Source organism: Sparus aurata, chromosome 6, assembly GCF_900880675.1.
Source record: "Sparus aurata chromosome 6, fSpaAur1.1, whole genome shotgun sequence".
NCBI classification, from domain to species: domain Eukaryota; kingdom Metazoa; phylum Chordata; class Actinopteri; order Spariformes; family Sparidae; genus Sparus; species Sparus aurata.
In genome coordinates this window covers 2425529-2445117 of record NC_044192.1, presented here as the reverse complement: position 1 = coordinate 2445117, position 19589 = coordinate 2425529, and the positions used below count along the sequence as shown (strand labels likewise).

Genomic DNA, 19589 nt, shown 5'->3' with positions numbered 1-19589 from the left:
TCTGTAACAATAACATTTCTCCAGTAAGGCATCAATAAAGTCTCTTATCTTATCAGGGATGCTCTATGTAGTTTTGGATAAGAAATTCAAACTCTACTAACTCTAACTATTTACAATATGAATGAGGTAATAATACAAAGACATATTTCTTTTTTCCATAAGTGAATAAACAAGCTGTTCTTAGAGGAAAGGGTGGCAGGGTCCTCCACATATAAACAAAGTAAAACCATATGATATTGTTTATTCAGTCATTTAAAAAAGGCTTTGTTTGTTGAGTTTGTTTTGGCATAAAAAAATGTCACACAAAGAAGATCTTCCTCTTCTGATTAAAATGTCTAAAACTCCAGAGTGCTCCTTTAAAAACGCTGTAAGACATTTTAACTCAGGGCAAACTCACTACAACATACTTCTAATCTACCTTAAACCACATCTCATGGTCTTCATCACCAGATCTCACACACATTTAAACACTTCTGCAGAAAGAATAGATCTGGAGTTTCCAAGTTCAGCAATGAAATCTACAACATAGAATTTCCTGGCAAATAGGTTTGAGGAATATGGACAGTCATAACAATACAACAGTAATAAATCAGTCTCACAGAGTCTGTACATTCACTGCAGTACTGGGAAGTTCTGACTGCCGATCATTCATGAGGATGTTCACTGAATTAAAATATTAAAATGTGTTATTGTCTGCTGCAGTTGCTGCAAAATCAGAGTGTCAAGTTATTAAATGTTGCTCAGGAAAAGTTCTGCAGTCCTTTATAATCAGAACATAAACGACTTTATTCAAAAAACACATACATGACAAACACACTGAATGTGGAGTTTAATGTTTTTACGCTCTCTTCTTCTAAAACATTTATGCACTGCAGCGTGTCAGTGAAGCAGCAGAGGAATAAAACCAGTTGTGGGTTCATTTCTTCACTTCTTGCCTTTGCCCTTTTTGCCCTTCCCTTTCTTGCCCTTGTTCTGTAAAGCCTTGCGGGTGCTGTAGCCTCTCCACCACGCCTGCACCAAGATGGCAGCTTTGGTCTTCAGCTCCAGCATCCTCAGCTCCTCCACCCTCCTCTCTTCCTCCAGACGCCGCCTCTCCAGGATCTGGTTGTACTCCACCTCGAGGACGGAGAAGTGTTTCTCCAGCGTCCTCAGCTCCTCCGCCTCCCTTCCATAGTCCAGCTCGTTCACCTCCAGGTGGGCCTGAGACGAGACGACAGGAGATGAGATAATGACTAAATTTAATTTCTGGATTACACTTTTTGTTTAAGCAGTTGAGAGATTAGCACTTTTATCCATCGATGAAGAATATCCTGAACACGGTTTCTTAACAGAGGCCAAAAACTCAAACTGTCACGTTAGCCAACAAACAGTCGCCTGAACAAACACAAACAATCTGAATTATCTCTTCCAGCGACTTCTCTGACTCTCTGACTCGTCTCTGAGTTTGTACCTGGAGTTCTTCCATTTTACTGTCAAACGTTCGGAGCAACTCTTCAATTTCCGTCTCCAACTTTTCATTTTTCTGCAAAGAGAATAAAACATTTACCAGTCGACTTGAGTTTTTAATGAAAACAAAATAAATTACAACCACTGAAATGTGAAACGTGTTGGGTGTGGTGAACTCACCTGTTGGAGGGACGTCTCCGCCCGTTTGTTCTCCAGCATCAGAGCGTTGAGCTGAACCTTCAGCTGATCGATCTCCCGCCGTACACCTGCCTGCTTCACCTGGGATGCTTTTATATTTGGATGGCTCTGCTGGTCCTGGGGAAGCAACATACCTTCTTCTTCTGTCTTATGCGCCTGCAGCTCACCCTGCAGAGTTTTGATCTGTTGATCTTTTTTAGAGATCTGTTTCACAAACAGGAAAAAAAAGGACAGGTGAGACAGGAAAAGGTGAAGAAGACAGGATCCATTTCAGAAATCTTTGTTTCGTCTTGCAGGTGGAAGACATGACAGTTTCTTTTTCAACATTCAACTTGTTTCCTCACCTTTTCATCGACTTCCTTCGAGGCTGAAGCGACTTCTTCTTCCTTTAAAGCGAATTCCTCCAGATCAGCCACCGCGTGTGAACACACCTGGCTGAGGAGAACCTGCTGCAGCTCCTCATCCGGACTGGTCAGCAGCTTTTCTACCATCTGACGGTGAAACTTCTCGAGCTCTCTCAGCAGCATCTTCTCGTCCTCCCCGACTTCCACACCTGGCTCTGCTCTCGATCCAGAGATGGCACCTGGGTCGGCCCGTACGAACCTGAGCAGATCCCTGACAGAGTTCTTGACGTCCTCCTCCAGCTGAGCCCTTCGTCGTCTCCTCCCTGCCTCCTCATCGCCTCCTGACTCCTGCTGAAGACCTTCGAGCGTCTCCAGTCTTTCAACTAACGCCTGATGCCTCTGAAGTGCCTTGCTCAACTCCTCGTCCTCAACTCTGGACAGACTGTTCAGCCGGAGGAGATCCGGCAGAGTCGCTGCAATAAAAACTTTACTGATGCAGTTCTGCAAAATGCTTGAGATGAGCTGAGCCTCAGAGGAGGGCAGCTTCTTCTGTGACGCCTCCTGGTTCTGTAGAACATCTTCTGACTGGGTCTCTGCCAGAACTGCCGGCCCCTTCACAGACATACTGGATGGTAGGAAAATACAAAACCACAACAAATGACACGTTTATGTAAATTAATGCACTTTTACAGATTCCTGCACACATTCATAAATCTAAAGAGTTCATTATGACAGATAGTGTCTCGTTTAACAGGCTAATGTTCACTTAGTTGAGATAAAGTTTCACTTTATCTCAACTAAGTGAACATTAGCCTGTTAAACGAGACACTATCAGTCTGCACATTTTAATTAATTAATTTTTAAACATGATTTAAAACAGTTCCTGATGTTTCTCCTGGAGGAGGTGACAGCTGAATGTTTATCTTCTAATAATCTGATGTAGCAACTCAGCTAACAATAGTTACCTGTCGAGTGGTGTGCGGACCGGAAGTGTTGACTCGTTTTCTCGTTGCTAGGATACCAGTAATGCGGGTGAAGGTTCGCGCGGATAGAAAGTAAAGAGGAAGTTATTGTTAACATGTATCAAAACGTTTTTAATTCGATAGATAAATTATTAACACACTTGCCAGCCTTAAAGTGAGCGGTTTAATAATTTTATTTAAAATCCATATAGCCGAAGCCACGCCCCCTTCCGGTTTCCCCCCACCGGAACTTATTTGATAAAAACTGTATTTTTAAATTAATTCATCCTGTTTGAATTGTATTATGACTCACACACGTGATTTTTGTCATCAAGCTAATTAAATATCAGACTGTGAAAATACGTCATTATAAAGACGTCACAGCCAACAGTGTCGTTAGTGACGTCATCTCCTAAGTTAAACATTGTACAGCTGCTCCTGTATATCAGCAGCTCACAGAACCGAACCAGAACCAGCTCTCCTGTCACAGAACTGCAGTTGTCAATCTTTGTTTATACTTTTTCTGTGCTGAGGTGTCGGCCATGTTGCCGCTGGTAGCCTATGGTGAGGCGAAGACACGCCCCTTTTTGTTTGGTACCATGGAACTTTATTTTGGAGAAACTTTGCATGTAGTGAAATATTTTTCAACCCTGTTTGAATTGAATCCTGAATCCCAAATATGACGTTTGTCAATTTAAGATTTCTTGTGATTCTGATGTTCATCGTTACGACCTCCTCTGAGCCCAGTTGGCTCCCTGTTGGTTCTGGTGATGTGTTGATGAGAAGATGTAGTTCACTGAGCACTTTAACACAAAACTGCATGAGGTTTGACTTTAATTACAACAAACTGTGATGACATTAATGACTTGAAAAATTAACTTTTAAACTGACAAACATCCCGTCTGTAATACATGACACGATTCAAACGGGATCAATAAATTATTTGTCTCTCTTCATTCACGATAAAACAAAGTATGGTCCAATAAGGGAAACTGGAAAGGGGCGTGGCTTCAGTCTTCCTCCCAGTCTAGGATTGGTTCACTTCCCATCAATGAATGAATTACACACAGAGAACCACAAACAAGTGTAAACAGTTTATTGAGCCTTTTGGACAGAAACACATTCTTTCACTGAGAAAAATAGTTGATTTATTCCATCAGCACAACATCAGTGTTTTGGCCGACACCTGCTTCCAGATGCTTGTTGAAAAAGACAAAAAAAACAAAAACTACAAAAAAGAGCTGCAACGCCCTGGGTTTATTTACAAGGTTATATGAACCATATTAAAACAATAAGCAGTTATCAGCTGAAGCGACAACACAAGAGCTGCCAGTCTGCTGCCAACAGGGTTCCTACACGTCACCTTTCAAACGCGCTGTCCCTTTAAAACCTCCTGGTTACATGAAGAATGTATTCAATGTTTTTGACAGGATTATTTTTCACCAACATCTTTTCACCGTCTCTGACTTCGCTGTGGCAGCCGGCTCGCCAAGCTTCAATGTTCCATCAGCTGACTGACAGAAACTTAATTGGCAGCTGTTTTCCTACTTGATTAATACATTTAAGTCACCCTGTCAGTAAAAGATCCAAAACCTTTTCTGAGCTCCACAGGTGTAAAAATGTTTCGTCTTGTCTCTCAACATTTTCACTGATTAAACATTTGGGGGTTTTCGACAAGAACACATTTGATGAAAATACTTTGGTTGTCTGAAACTGTTCTGAATTGTTTCCTGATGTTAAAAGGGCAAATTGATTATGAAAATAATCATAAGTTGCAGCCGAGAAGCAATAACATACACTGTTGATCATAAGCTGCATTGGGACGTTTTAACACTTTTCTTTTGTGATACATTCGAAGACGGAATAGATCAAATTCATGATGTGTATTATTCCAGATGTGTAGAAACCCTGCGGCTCGGCTAGTGTGTTTTCAGTTTGTCTCCGAACAGCGTCATCATGAGTCCGTACAGGAATCCCCCCGTGAGGATGAGCAGGGTGCTGGAGACGGGCCCGAACGACAGGAGGGCTCCGAACACGTAGAAGAGCAGCAGCAGCAGAATCGTCCTGTAGCTGGCCAGCGGGCGAAGGCTCAGCCGCGGCTGCCGGTTCCTCTCTAGCGTCCGCTGGGTCATCGGGCTCTGCTTCAGTTTTGTGGTGGTTTCCTGCTCCGACAAGTAGTGACGACCCAGGCGACCCAGGAAGTCTGGACGCGAGCAGAGAGCGTTCATGTGCCCTCCGAACTGTGAGAGCACGACAGAAGACAGACATGAGTATTTGTGAGGACGTGTTACTGTGAGAAGTTTAGTCTGTGGTTGTTTTACTCACAACAGACCAAGAAGCTTTAGTTTGAAAGAAGACGATGGAGCTTGTTGGGTGTTTTAGCTGACAATTTTTAAATATTAACTCTCTTTTATTTACATGTGGAGCCATACTTGCATACTTCCTTCATGCGTTTCAGTTTATGAGCCCAGTTAACCCCAGACATGCATTAACTGATGTTTTGGCCTCTTGAGGGCAGCATGAACACGTCATAGATGCAACATCTACGTATTAACCTTTAAACTGACGTAGAACATTTTCACATGGCCGACATTACTCTCAGACATCATGCTGAACGTGGGATTCTCAGATACGCTTTCAAAAGGATGTCATTTTGTACTTTTTGTGTTCGAGGTTGCAAGTCTTCTGACAGTTATAATTTCAGCTCCTCACAATTGATTAGTAAGTGAAATGCATAGATAAATGCTTGTGTAAGCATTTGATGACTTGCTAGCTAACAATAGAAAAAGTAAATTAATTCTAAAGTGTCAACACACATGGAATATTAGTCTAACTTTGTCTCTCTCTTTCTTACTAAGCAGGCAACTTACCCTGTTGTTAACCAGAGAGGAAATCTTGTAGAAAAGCCTGACCAGCAGGGCGTTCTCGTAGCTCCTGATAGGCTGGAGCTCCGGGTCTCCTTGATAGTGGATTTCAAACCGGCGCAGTCCACTGATGATCTGCACAAAAGACCAAACGCACACATAAACTCACAGTCAGGGTTTTAGTCTCAGCTGCGTGTCCCTCGGTTCTAAAGCTGCCCTCCTTCTCTTGAACAACAATGTGAACCACCGACCTGCCTCCTGCCCAGGTCGGTCAGAATGAGCCCGTTGTCTCCCTGGATGCAGTCGGGCAGCTGCTTGCTGTTGCCGTCATCTTGAGAGGAGCCCAGGTTGGATATTAACTGAGACAGCTGCCCTTGGTTCAGCTACCAAACAAAGAAGTGTAAAGTTCAGCACGTGAACACCTTCCATCAGGAAACACAGCAAGTGGTCAGACCACAAGACAAGTTTATTTGGCTTTTTTTGAATTGAGAATGTCAAGAAAAGTCACTGGACTTGGAAATGGCTTCTTTGGCTTTCAAAATAAAGTCATCCAAAAGTCTCTACTGTCATACAAATGAGATTTTCACATTTCATCCAAACGAGCAGCATGAAATATCTAAACAACTGTTTAATGAATGAAATGACATGAATCTGTACTGGGAAAAACTGTTCTAACCTTGAAGATCTGACACAAGTTCTCCAGAGCTCTGTCCAGGAATTCGTGGGTCTTCTTCAAACACTCTCCGCTCTCCTCTTGCTCGGCTCCGGGGAACGTGGTGTTGGTATCAGAGGAGCCCATTCCGAACCAGGACAGGAATGAGTTATTGGCCGCCACCTCGTTAGAGTGATCCGATATCCTCTTGGCTGTGTGTCCGGCCTGTGCAATGATCTGGATCAGCTTCATGACCTGTGAGTCGTACAGAACATTTAGACTCTGAGCCGCCACAACAGCTCGTTCCAGTCCGACTTCACACTGTATGACAATTAAAACACGTTCTCTACTTACTGCTGCTCTGAGCTCGGTGCCAAACATCTGTTTGTACTGGCAGTCCTGGCCCTCCAGAGCATAGACGTGACTCTTCACCCTGAACACCATGTCTGTCATCACCCGTTGCCGTGACGACAGGTAGCTGCCTCCTTGGCTCGGCGTCAGGTAGCCGCGGGGCTGCCGGTGGTGGAGGACGTGCTCTGGCTCCAGAAACAGCTGCTCGCCTGGTGGGAGACGTTTGGTTTAGTTTTAGTTTATAGATCAAGATAGATTCTTCTGTGAAAAGACAAAAGTATGCATTTCTGTTCTCACCTTTCTGGATCATATCAGCGAGGTTTGGCTGAGCGAACACTTTGGCCACCCTGAACACCATCAGTGCATTTTTGGCATTCACCAGATCCGTCCTCATGGTTCTGTTCAGAAACACCTGGAAGAGCTTCGTGTACATGAGCAGGTTCTCCTGAACAAACGACTCCCTGTGAAAAAGAAACCAAACTAACAATAAATACATCATCATCATCATCTGTAACTCATCTAGTCCTTAAAATACAGCAGGACAACAATAATCACCACATTTACCACCACAGACAATAACACTTGGAGAAAAGACTCGATGCTCACTGGAAATGAATATGAAGCGAAAGATATTCAGACATCAGACTCACCATTTGTCAGGAACTGTTCTGTTTTGCTCCTGTTGAGGGTTGGTCTTCTCCCCGGTGTATCTCCACGGCTGGATGTAGCTCAGCCACGTCTCCAACACCTAAACAGAGACGACGATGCAATATCTTAGCAAGAAGCTACAGACAGAAACAATCAGTGTTTCCACAGCTTTGGTTCTCAGATAATGATTCTGTGGTCAGAATGTCAGAAGGCTCGGTTCTGAACTTCTCTTCTTACCAAAGACGGCTTTTCACAAACAAAATTAAAACTTATTGCTCTGTTACACACGGAAAGTTCACATTGGGATAGTGCATTAGCTAAACACCTGGATGGAATGGAAAAATGTTGAAGAGCCAAAGCACATTCAACTAAGTATCTAAACCAGGATCTCTGACAGTGATGACTGTTGTTAGACATGCAGAAATTACAGATATTATCAATATAACTGTGCATTCATGTCAGTTGAGACTTACGGCTCTGAAGGAGGCGTCTAGAGGCCAGTGACCGAAGCAATGCTGCAGGAACAGGTAGAGTTTCTGTTGCACAAAACGCTGCACCACCACTCTGCAGAGAAGAGGAACAGCAAACATTTAGAGCCGGATCGTAGACGGGATCAAAGCCCGTCCTGAGTGATTCGATCATTAACAAACGCCTCAAGTGACCACCTGTGATCGGATCGATCAGGACAGGATCAGACATCCCTGCGCTATATGCAAATAAACGTGTTCATCACAGGGTCTCACTGTTGTGGTCGGATCACCCAACACTCATCTACGCATACATTTCTTAAATTAGATTAAAGACAGAAACATTTGGTTTCAGTGCTCCGTGTGATGAAGCTGACCTCTTGAACTCCTCCAGCGGGCTGGTGTGAGTGTGTGAGTGGGCGGAGGGTGACGAGGACAGCTGCTCGGGCTTCAGGCTGTTGGAGAAGGCGTGCAGGTGTTTCACCAGGAGACGCACCACCAGCACGTGCTCCTCTGTCGGACTGAAGGGTTCCTGAAAAGGCAACCAGTTACAAAGTGCTACACAAGCACGTGACAGCCAATCAGCTCCTGATTTCAAAGAACAGCCAATCATAATGCACCCCAGTCCAAAAGCAGCCAAACAATCACCAGAGGCTCTGAGCGTTTTGTATTTGATTGAGTACAGAGGTCTCACACCTGCCAATCGTTTGGTTCTTACAGTGTTAAATCAGCGATCTCTATGATTTTGGTCCTAAAATCCTGCTGATGCTCAACATCACATTCTTTGTTTCATCTGCAAATACTTACTGTGTTAATTCTGATATTTATTCTGATTCTCCTCTTAGTAATAAAATGATTCCATCTTCAGTCGGCAGGGAAACTCGTCTCTGTAACCCAAAACTTCCTCTGAATTGATTCCTTATTAATAATAATAATAGATTTGTTTTTCATCCAAAGTGGAGGTTGTAAACTGTTAAAGACTAAACAAGGTGCACCTGATATATAATGTAGTCATTTGATCTTACTTCTAAATTTGATTCGTTTTCCAATCATTCATTTTTTAACATGATCACATCATAACCGATTTATTAAAATGTAAGGATCACAATTACATTTTAATAAATAAATGATAATTGTTGAAACAGAAAGAAAGGTGTGACCTCAGTGCTCCATTAACTGCCTACAGCAAAGCTGCTTAATCAAGGTAATGCAATGTTTCTGGATCAAGTCAACAAACAAATATTACCTCTGGAAAGAATATTTTACATTAATTAAAAAATGCACAATGCTGGTAATTAAATGATTTCATGAATGGCATGAATATAATGATGGATTTTAAAATGTAGTAGTATTTTTGCCTTACAGAGAGTAATAGTGTCAACAGAAAGAAACATTTAACAGCTACATCAGCATGTAAAGCAACAAAGCACACCAGACTTAATGTAAAAAAGCATGCGTTTAAAACAACACCAACAGCAAAAGAGAACAACATGCAAACTAGTAAAACAAAAAACAACAAAAAAACTGATCAAAGACTCAAATTTCCAAGCTTCATTCCAGAATTTATTTTCCTGTCAAGGATACTTCTCTGTTCAAATTAACAGTCGGACTGGAGAAAAGATTAAAACAGAAAGATTTTCTGTTAAACTGTTGACGGCAGACCATCAGAGGACAGGCTGGATAATGTCAGCTCTGGTTTCTCAAACTGTGGAAAAGGATCGCACACTAGCTGCGTTTACATGGACCCCAATATTCCGATAATAACCAGATTAAATATGTTAGAATCCACCGAACCACAAACACAAATATTGTTACTAGGACAAGAGGAGGAGGATCACTCTTAAAATTTCTCAGTAAAGTTGGGAACAAACTTCTTATTCTTTTGTTAAATTTACAGCAGATACGACTCCTCACAGTGGGCTGAACCAGTCTGTCAAAAAAGTCACATTCTGATTAAAACGCACATCTCATCAGATCACTTTATCTAGTGTCCATGTAAACAGCTCAGTGGGAATCTCTAATCAGAATTATTTCACACTCAGGGAGTTGTTACAACTAACTAAAGTTTAAAATCCCTTACTCGAGGCTCCACTGTGCTTTATCATTTGGATTGTGGGCGATGATATTTGTGCATCACACTTCACCTCCACGTCCACCTTTTACTTGCTTACCATTCGCATTATGGCCATTTGGGTGCAAAAGCAGGAAACATGCGACCAATCAGCCGTAGCTGCCATCTGCCAGCATCATGTTGGTGACTGGAGGGATGATGTCTAACAGTGTTTGTCAGTATGAGAGAAGTACCCTTGACTGAAACCTTTACTGATTGAGGTTTACCTCCAGGAGGCCCCAGAGGGGCGGGGGTGAATGAAAAGGTAAAAGTACTTGGTAGGTGTGGAGGGTCCCAGAGCCTGGTGGGGCGTGGGGTTGGCACGGCATGCTGGACATACTGAGGCGATACTGCAGCAGCGCCAGCTGTTCACCCGTAACCACCAGGGGGGAGAGGAAGATGATGAAGAGGAAAGACGACAAAAGGTGGTGGAGGAGGAACAACAGTGAAGAGAGAGGAGAGGGAAAAGTGACAATAAGGGAAGGCGTGGAAGAAGAGGAGGAAACAAGAAAAGGTGGCAGGAGGAAGGTACACATGAGAACAGGAGAAAGGAGGCAGCAAAAAGGAGAGTGCAACCAGAGAGGAACAATTGGCCAAAATGTTGAGGAAGGAAGAAGCAGAAAACAGGAGAGGAGACAAACAAAAATAAAATATTGACTGTGGGAACACAACGCTGTAACTGCTGGGGAATGATGAAGAGACATTTCTGCACGCCACACAAAGAGGATTACATGTTGTAAGGATGGGAATCATTTCACAACATCAAACTGGTGTCAAAGGAAAAATATCACTAAGAAGTATGTTTTCTCCATTAACATTCATATAAAGTTTTTTGACGGACTTGTAACAAAACTTCCTCTGAAACAAAGACAGGAGAGCTAACGAGGATCAATGCATTACTTCTGATCCTCTACTGGCTATCAGCAATATCACTGAGGTCAGGAGCGACTTTAAAAAGAGAGAAAAAGAAAAGAGAGTGAAAGATGCACCAGTTTGTGTGTTTTAAAATACTTCAACATGTATTCAGATGGATATTTTCACATTAATAGATTTGGTCACTCTGGTTCTAATAATTCCCATCCCTAAAGTTTAAACATTAACAGAGTGAACTGTGATAAACTGTAAGATTTTGTTGTGCCAACAAAACAGTGTCAGTGTGATATAGTTATACTGATATCTTTATTTTGAGACATCGCAGCTAAAATCAACTTTGCCAGAATCTTACAGTTTGAGTTCACTTGTAACAGGATGAACACAGAACACAACACGTTAACTCAACACAGCGGTTAATATATTTTAGAGGATGAGCTTTTAGTACAGACTTGTTACGGGAGACAAAGACTGCAATGTTAACGCTGCAGGTCATTTAACAGCATGTTGCACAAGGAGTTAAAGGGTTATTTCACTGTTTCCTATGTGGTCTTATGGAGCAGTAATGGATACAGAATCAGAAATGTATTCCGATGATTGAATTAAGTTATTTTTCAAGGAAAATGCAAAAGTTACACCCTCTAATGTCAGAATTAGCAGTTTTCCCGTTTTTACTAAAACTGAATATCTCGGTTTGGACTATTTGGACAAATCAACTTGTATGACGAGGATGACCTGAGCTCCATAGAAATGTATTTTTCTTCCACGTTTTTTTTTATTATGTTATATGATGTGGACCAAACAATTAATTGTTGGCTGTTAGCTATACTGGCTTTAGATTTTGAGGTAACTCCAGGCAACAATACTGCTCCATAAACACTGAGGAAACAGTGTTGTCAGGCGGATAAAAAGTGCATCACACTAACCATGCAATCTGTACAGCTGAGGGACAAAGTGTGTTAAACTACAAGGCTTCATTTAACAACACGAGCATAAAGGCTCACTGTGACTGTTTTTGACAGGTGGGCAGTCTAACCTGGTATGTTGAGTATTGCATGGTCATCATTCAGAAATATTATCTATGCATTTATTTGATTTACTGTGACCGTAAAAAAGGTTGACAATTGACAGGTCGACAGCAAGTGGATGCTTAAAAAAAAGAGCTGTGCTGCTCTTCAAAGTAGGATCTTAATAAGATATATTATCACATGTTAGGACCGTCTTGCCTTGTCTGGATAAACTGTAACGTCTTGTTTTTGTTTTTATCGGGTAATTCTGTTGTTTAAAAACCACAAATATTTAAAAGGAATAACTGTACAGTACATCCTGAAATGTGGCTAATGTGAATTAATGCGCCATGTTTTTTTTGCACTCGCCGCCTTGGTTGTTTGGGGAAATAAGAAAATGTGCTGAGTGCAATGACAGATTGTCTTGGAGTTCACAGTGCTGCAGGATCCACAAACAACACCAGCCAACCTGACAGGAAATTGTACTGACATTTTTCCAAGAGCATTTCCACAGGCCAGCACTGCAGATTCAAACAATTCAAAACTTCACCTCCGTTGGGGTATCTGGGATAAAAATGATCACTACAAACGGTACTATAGAGTATCTCTGCTTGGAGATCCAATTTGATCAGCAACCTTCACCCTATTGTGGCTTTATGTTGGTGTTTCAGGTGCAACCACACAAAGAACATACGTGCAAATAAAAATGCGGACATGCAGCATGCAAAGGTTGTGAAAGGAGGCAAAAGCACTACTACTGGGAACACATGCCAGATTCCTTAAAGTAGCAGCTTTACTCCGCAGCAGCTCTACTCCGCAGCAGCTTTACTCCGCAGCAGCTCTACTCCGCAGCAGCTTTACTCCGCAGCAGCTTTACTCCGCATCACTTTTAATCCACAGCAGCTTTACTCCGCAGTACTTTTACTCCGCAGCAGCTTTACTCCGCAGCAGCTCTACTCCGCAGCACTTTTAATCCACAGCAGCTCTACTCCGCAGTACTTTTACTCCGCAGCAGCTCTACTCCGCAGCAGCTCTACTCCGCAGCACTTTTAATCCACAGCAGCTTTACTCCGCAGTACTTTTACTCCACAGCAGCTTTACTCCGCAGCTACGTCTTTGCTATAAAGTCTAAAAAGCTTTTAAAAACATATTTCTAAATATAGGACCCAGAAAACCTGCTTCTAAAGGGGAGAACGGGGATGTCTGCTGTGCATTCACACTGCAAGCTACTCAAAAAAATAACTTTTATTGATTCATCCGATTCACGTCTGTTTGTCAGAGCAGAGAACCTCGCTGCAGTCTTGCAACAGTTGCATCAAGCCAACAGGAAATCATTTTTAAACACTATCACACTACTGATTGTACGCTGACATGTGGCTGCTTGCAGTGTGAACAGAGTTATGAGTGAAGCTGTCCTTCAGTAGTGATAAACAAGCATTCTTTGTTCTCTTAACCTAAAACATGACAAGTTTGTGGACAACTTCACCCTCTCAGCTCAGTTATAACATCTTAAACTCAGCTCATACACAAGGCTTCAGAACACAGTTTCAGAGTAGGACAACATTTTCCAACCCTGGGCTCGCTCCGAGATGGGACAGAGAGATGATGGAGAGGTGTGTGGGGGGTGGGGTGGTGGAGCTGTGGTCAGCCAGTAAAGAAACAGCCGTGCGATGCTGCAGTGCAGGGGGGGAGGAGGGGGGATGGGGGGGGAGTATCTCTCTTACCTTCACCTGAGGGGACTGCAGCTTCTGGTACATCTCCAGAGAGTAGTGATGGAGCCAGATCTCCACAAACATCTGAAAACAAACACACACTTTTAGTCTTAATATCAAACAGCTCCAACATCATAAAACTGTCAAAACATATTCAGTGTATCTCATTTCATAATATCACTCTGATGTTTGCTTTTTTACGAGATGAGGGGTATTTTCTCTCGTCTTTCTCACTAATCAGACTTCGTAACACGATACTGTGTGTCTGCATGTGTGAGTGTATTTTGTTTGAAACATTTCTTTGCTCCCATCTCGACCGGGCTTCCTTGAGAATGAAATTTTCCCCACTTGACTTGTTAAATAAAAGGTTTCATTCATTTTCTGGACTGAAACATTTATAGACTCTTTCACTTTGTGAACTTCTGAAGCTCTCAGACACAAAAGACCAGTAGATTAATTTTATGGCACAGAATATTTTTAACTTGCGTCTTACCTGTAGCAGTGTTTCAGACCTCCAGATTTCCTGGGCTGCTGGGTCTGCGTTCACTGAGGGTTGATGGAATATGTGATGTTTCAGCAGACTGGGGCTGTGAACGCCATAACCAGCAAAAGAAACACTGGAAGATCTGTTGAATTTAAGGAAGAACAAAATACAATAATTTATCATTATTCTGTCTTAAACATTCCACTGTTACAACCTCCACTGGGGTTTTCTCCATCACAAGGTTTATTCAAATACAGTCCATGAAAATATAACCTTCACATCTTTTTGCTAAAAAGAAACAGAAACAAATCCTTTCTTGCTGTAAATACCTCGGTGAAGGTGCAGTGACAGAGCCTCTGGAGTCAGAGAAAGGGGACGGGGGAACACTGCCTTCACTGGGGAGGAAGTACTTAAGGTAATTATCCACAAGCACAAAGTAGGCGCTGTCAGTGGAGCTTCCATGTTGGCCTGGAGGGAAGCACTGAAAACAAACAGAGCACTGATCAGTTAATATGGCAGTTAGTTGTGCTCATTTAGAAAAGTCAGCTCTCTGAATGTAATTCATTGCAAACATATTAATCCAAATAAATCAACAGTCTTGTCTCCAACAGTTAGTCCTTTCTTTGATACCCTCACAAATATCAAAGAGAGAACTTTGGCTTCCTCACCTTTGGCGTGATGAGACAGTAGGCAAAATTGAACATGAAGAATTCAAATGGATCTGCAGAACATTAAGGAATAACACAACTGCACAATGATGCAAGTCTTTGTCACATATGATAGTAACCTGAATATATTTGAGGTTGTGTCTCTCAGTCTGACACGAACAAAATGGCTGCAGGAAACATATTCAATTATTTCACTACCTCTCTGACATTTCCCAGACTTAATGATCCATCAAAAAATCTTAGCTGATTAATTCTCAACAACAATAATAGTTGTTAGTTGCAGGATATATTTGGAAAGGAAGATTAAGGAGCCAAGTGTCTGCTTAATAACCAGTATGGAGATTAACAGGTACAAAGACATTAGCATTTGTGCTCAGAAGGATACTGAGAGCGAGGTTCAGAGTGAGCAGACCAGCCGGAGGGAACTGCAGCTTGTTGTGGAACAGCGGACAGTCCGGGAGAACTCCCTGCTGGATGCAGGCCTTCACTGGACCCTTCAACACACAACACACAGTGTGAGAACATTCAGACCACAATGTGAGACTAATCTATTTAACATCTGACTTATTCCTATATTTCAAAAATTGTCACAATCGATGCAGACACGTAAAATCATGGAGAGTAGATCTAAGTATTAATTGAGGCAGTCATTCTGTCCGTCTTGCTTAAAACTAAATAAAGAAACACACAGAGATCGGGTGGTGAACTATCTTGATATCCGAATTAGACAAGTCAGACACAAAAGAGCGTCTCCGACGAGCGAGTCAAAACTGGTAAAAAATGTAATTCGATGCTTTCAGGAGAGACTCAAACATGCATCATCATGTATCTGCTTTTCAGACGTGATGCCAGTGATGCGAATCATCTTACCGGGAGATAATTGACGGGTATTTCATATTTGTACTCTTCTGCTTGAAGTTTGTACACGAGGTTCATCATCGGCCCACTGAAAAAAGAAGCATAATCAGATGAGAAAAATAACAGTGATCAGTTTCTGTAAGCAAACAAAGAGTGTAATAAACTGCGGCTGACGTGAACACATGCTGTTGTGATCATAAAGCAAATAGAGTGGAAGTACCTGGGGTTCAGAAACTCCATCACAATGTTGTACTCATTGCTCCGCGAGTGCAGGAGTCGCAGGTTCCAGCCGGCGATGATCCCGTCCAGACTGCCAAACACACTCTCCACCAGCCAGGGGAAGATCAAGTGCAGCTCCTGAAGAGAAACAAACACAAACTAAGTCTGTGAGATAATAAGATGATAAACAAACTCCCCAAGCATAGTCAGAGTAGTAAATACGCAATTAAATAACCTTAAACTTGCACTGATAAATACCTTAATAAATATACAAAATGAATTAATTCATAAACATAAAACATGACTGGTGGAAGCAGCCATCAGCCATCTTTTTAAGATAAGTTCTACCAATACCAGTAATTTGCAAAACTTCAAATCACTGGCGATGAATCAGCCAAATCGATTAATTATTTGACGGCTGACACAGACAGTGCAGCAGTTTACTACCACAGAAAACCTTTGCTGTGGTTGGAAAGAATACGCCAAGCTTACCTAAAATGACATTCATACTTAGCACGAGTTCCGGGAGGAAGAATGCAAATATTATGAAAATGATTAATTAGTCAAAGCAGCATCACGTCTCTCGGCTGTTATTAAAGTATGAAATGCTTTAAAAATATCACATGAGCAATGAATTATATGTGCAAACTCTGGTTAATAGATCTGTTTTTTTTTCTTCTTCTTACTGAAAATAATGTAGAGAAAAAAATGCTCAGCTAGTTGAAAACGATTACATTTGAAGTTTATTTTTTCGGTGAACTGACATTTTGATTTTTGATTTTTTTTTTACTGTAAAACATTCTGCCTCAGGTACGTAATGTAAGTACCTGTGTCAACACAAGCGGAATAATCACATTTGAGGGTTCATTGCAAATAAACGCGTGTTTATATGTACTGAATATATTCTGTGAACATATATATATTGGTCAATATATAAATATCTTAATTTCTTTAATAGGTTAAATCGGTATTGGCCCTAAAAATCTGGTATCAGACGGGCTCTGGTCAGCAGTAGACGTTTATTGTGGGTTACCAGTGCTGTCACTACAGCACAGTAGATACTGAAGCTACAGACTATAATACAACACAGACACAGACTGTGATACTGCTGCCTCACACTCATCCTTTGTGTCAGTCATGAGGCACCAACAGCTGCTCTCAAACAGAACTTCATCTGTCCTCAGTGACGTCCTCACATACCAAGAGAAACAATGATGACACAATAACATTATGTCTAACACATAAAGGGATGCATCACACATGAACAGAGGAAAGTCCAGAGAGAGTTCATCTCAAGCTTTAATATCACCAGTGTACACTGAACCTTTGACCTTGCCTTTGCCCGTCTGATTGTGAATGCAAAGTCCAAATTAAAACACAAAATGTATTTTAAGAGAAAGTGAAGATACTCAAAGTGAAACTCTGAAGTCAAAGTTCAAGCAGCTGTCTCACACTTCAAACACCAACCATATACGGTCAGGTCAGCGCCGCCCGGTCAGAGAAACAGCTGACTGTCTGCAATGTTTATCATGTACTGATTCACTGGAATTCTTTTCATATGTTTCTGTCCATTAAGCTTGTTTAAACACAATGTGGGGGTTGAGATGGAGTTCAGATAAAGCTGCTATACAGAACAACGTAAATGCTCGACCACACAGGGACTCCATGTGATGTTTCACAAATATATCAGCAGCCATTTTTATGCAACTGCATCTGGTGCATCAATAAATCAATTTTAACACAAGTCAGTTTTATCTTAAGTGAACCTTCAAAAGATCATTTGTGCTTTAAGTCCATCCTGCAGAGATAAAGGCAGTGCCCTTTATTTTGGGCTTTAATGGAAAGCCAATGTCTCGCCTCCAACTTTTCAAATTGTGGCTGCTATTCTTCTTTTTAACATCATAAAAAGAGTCCACATGACTCCCATTCCTGCTGCCGGTCACTGGTTGAGCGTTAGAACTGATTTTTCCAAAGCCCATGTTTTGAAAGGGGCTTGTTTAATTTCACAGATATTACAGTTAATGAATGGCAAAGTTTTGAATATCAAAAGTTGTAGTTTTTCACCATGTAGGAGTTGATATTTGTAAAACTACAACAATCATCTCACAGACTCACAGTGATCAGTCAGTTTAACAAATATGGCTGATAATGTCCATTGAGATGCAAGTATATCAATCAGGATGCAAAGACAGGACAGTGGTAAGAAAACTCACTGTACCTTCGCAGGATATTCATCGATGATCTTCACCAGATCTTGGCATCGCTGGAGGAGAGTTTTGGTGGTCGCATCAGCTTTAAGATTGGCCTGAAACAAGATCACAACACATGAAGTGATCAGAACATTTTGTGGACCACAGAGTAGAGAGCCGAGTTTAGCTGGAGATAATTCAGATGTAATCCAACAGGCAAAGACATTTAATACATCCTACATCATCTTATGGTTTGAGCTGCAAGACAGTCTGATAAACACGAGTCGTTAGATGAAGATCTGGATGACATTTCGTCATTAACAACCAGCAGCCATTAGTAAAGTTGATTTAAAGTGTTAATCATGTAAGGAGAGACTCACCAGAAGGTAACTGGGCTGTTGCAGCGTTGGAGCAGCCATGAAGGACCCTTAGGTTAATCTCTTCCTATGTACAGTCCACTTGGATCCCACCTGAAGGCGGTAAACACACAACAGAACTCTTTTATTTCCTCAGTTTGACTCAAATGAAACAACACCACCTAGCATAGCAGTATTTTGTTAGCTCCCTCAGCAGAAAACAAACTCGATCCTTGAAACAAACGGAAGCTGTTGAAACAGGAGGATAATGTTCTGCATGTTCTGTTAATCCTCCAACAATGTCTCCCTCTGAATGTGAAACTGAGCCGACTCACTGTCAGCGAACCGCGCAGGTCAGCAGGAGCGGGCTAGCTAACGACAGCTAACTGACTAACGGCAGCTAGCAAAGACACCTAAACTGACAGCAACAGCCGTGAAGTCCGGAAGTATCCGTTAAAACATGAACTACAACCTTTAAGTGAAACTTTATATTTTATCTCAACACATATTTACCTTCACCGCGGACAGTAAAACACAATTCCAACTACTTTTCCACAAACCGCGTTTCCATTTGTGTGATTCAAACACGACCGAGCGTGCGGCAGCTTCTGACGTCTTCTTCGGTGGTGTTCTGGTGTATTCACAGTGTTGCACATTACCGCCACCTGGTGGAGACAGCGACCCCCGCCAGAGCACACCTCCACTGTGAGACCTGCGCCTCCTCTCAATAATATTAATAATAATAATAATAATAATAATAATAATAATAATAATAGAGATAATAAAATAGTGATAATAAAATAATAAATTATCATACTGATAATAATAATGATGACAATAATAATAATAAAATAATAATAATGGTATTAATAATAATAATAATAACAGCAATAAAAATGATGGCAATAAAAAAATAATAATAAAAAATAATAACAATAATAATAATAATAATAATAAAATAAGAATAATACGAAGAATTAAAAATAAATGAATAAAAATGATAATAATAATAAACACCCAACAACATCTCCTGCCCTGTCCACTACTTCTACAATTAATTATCTTTATTACGTCAAATAATCTCCACACAGTTGTTCATGTGTTCTTTCTCTCTGCCACATCTTTGTGCTTTTGCCACTGTTTAATTATTTTATTTTAGATGATGTCATTTCTTTGCCGTCTAA

The 19589-nt window shown here is 41.4% G+C and overlaps 2 protein-coding genes and 1 pseudogene across 5 annotated transcripts; all 3 read right to left on the bottom strand.

Moving 5' to 3' along the window:
• Positions 1-19589, bottom strand: part of LOC115582773 (uncharacterized) — a 484111-nt pseudogene that overhangs the window by 38617 nt on the left and 425905 nt on the right.
• drc10 (dynein regulatory complex subunit 10) lies at positions 751-3092 on the bottom strand. Its single transcript, XM_030421333.1, has 5 exons — positions 2954-3092; positions 1989-2613; positions 1627-1848; positions 1451-1522; positions 751-1200 (listed from the first exon to the last, which is right to left on the bottom strand). The coding sequence occupies exons 2-5, from the start codon at positions 2610-2612 to the stop codon at positions 925-927; spliced, it is 1194 nt and encodes a 397-aa protein (XP_030277193.1). The 5' UTR covers position 2613; positions 2954-3092; the 3' UTR covers positions 751-924.
• On the bottom strand, positions 4030-19058 carry smpd4 (sphingomyelin phosphodiesterase 4). 4 transcript variants are annotated; one of them, XR_003984467.1, is made up of 21 exons: positions 18919-19058; positions 18430-18519; positions 18079-18165; positions 15862-15998; positions 15654-15729; positions 15169-15277; positions 14784-14836; positions 14445-14596; positions 14125-14257; positions 13644-13715; positions 10270-10407; positions 8310-8464; positions 7939-8029; positions 7468-7565; positions 7115-7278; positions 6821-7026; positions 6491-6721; positions 6066-6197; positions 5821-5949; positions 4649-5190; positions 4030-4579 (listed from the first exon to the last, which is right to left on the bottom strand). XR_003984467.1 is itself a non-coding variant. In XM_030421298.1 (20 exons), the coding sequence occupies exons 2-20, from the start codon at positions 18466-18468 to the stop codon at positions 4870-4872; spliced, it is 2523 nt and encodes an 840-aa protein (XP_030277158.1). In that variant the 5' UTR covers positions 18469-18519; positions 18919-19058; the 3' UTR covers positions 4030-4869. The 4 variants fall into 4 exon arrangements, 3 of the variants coding, with proteins under 3 accessions (XP_030277158.1, XP_030277159.1, XP_030277160.1); XM_030421298.1 differs by having other exon boundaries at positions 4030-5190; XM_030421299.1 differs by having other exon boundaries at positions 4030-5190; positions 10318-10407.

Excerpts from the sequence above, each read along its gene's own strand:
- drc10 (XM_030421333.1), bottom strand. The coding sequence starts at position 2,612 with ATGTCTGTGAAGGGGCCGGCAGTTCTGGCAGAGACCCAGTCAGAAGAT. Across the intron at positions 1,849-1,988 it reads CGAAGGAAGTCGATGAAAAG|ATCTCTAAAAAAGATCAACA; the intron begins GTGAGGAAACAA and ends TTTGTGAAACAG. Across the intron at positions 1,201-1,450 it reads GTAAAATGGAAGAACTCCAG|GCCCACCTGGAGGTGAACGA; the intron begins GTACAAACTCAG and ends GTCTCGTCTCAG.
- smpd4 (XM_030421298.1), bottom strand. The coding sequence starts at position 18,468 with ATGGCTGCTCCAACGCTGCAACAGCCCAGTTACCTTCTG. Across the intron at positions 7,566-7,938 it reads TAGACGCCTCCTTCAGAGCC|GTGTTGGAGACGTGGCTGAG; the intron begins GTAAGTCTCAAC and ends GTCTCTGTTTAG. Across the intron at positions 7,279-7,467 it reads AGAACAGTTCCTGACAAATG|GGAGTCGTTTGTTCAGGAGA; the intron begins GTGAGTCTGATG and ends TCTTTTTCACAG.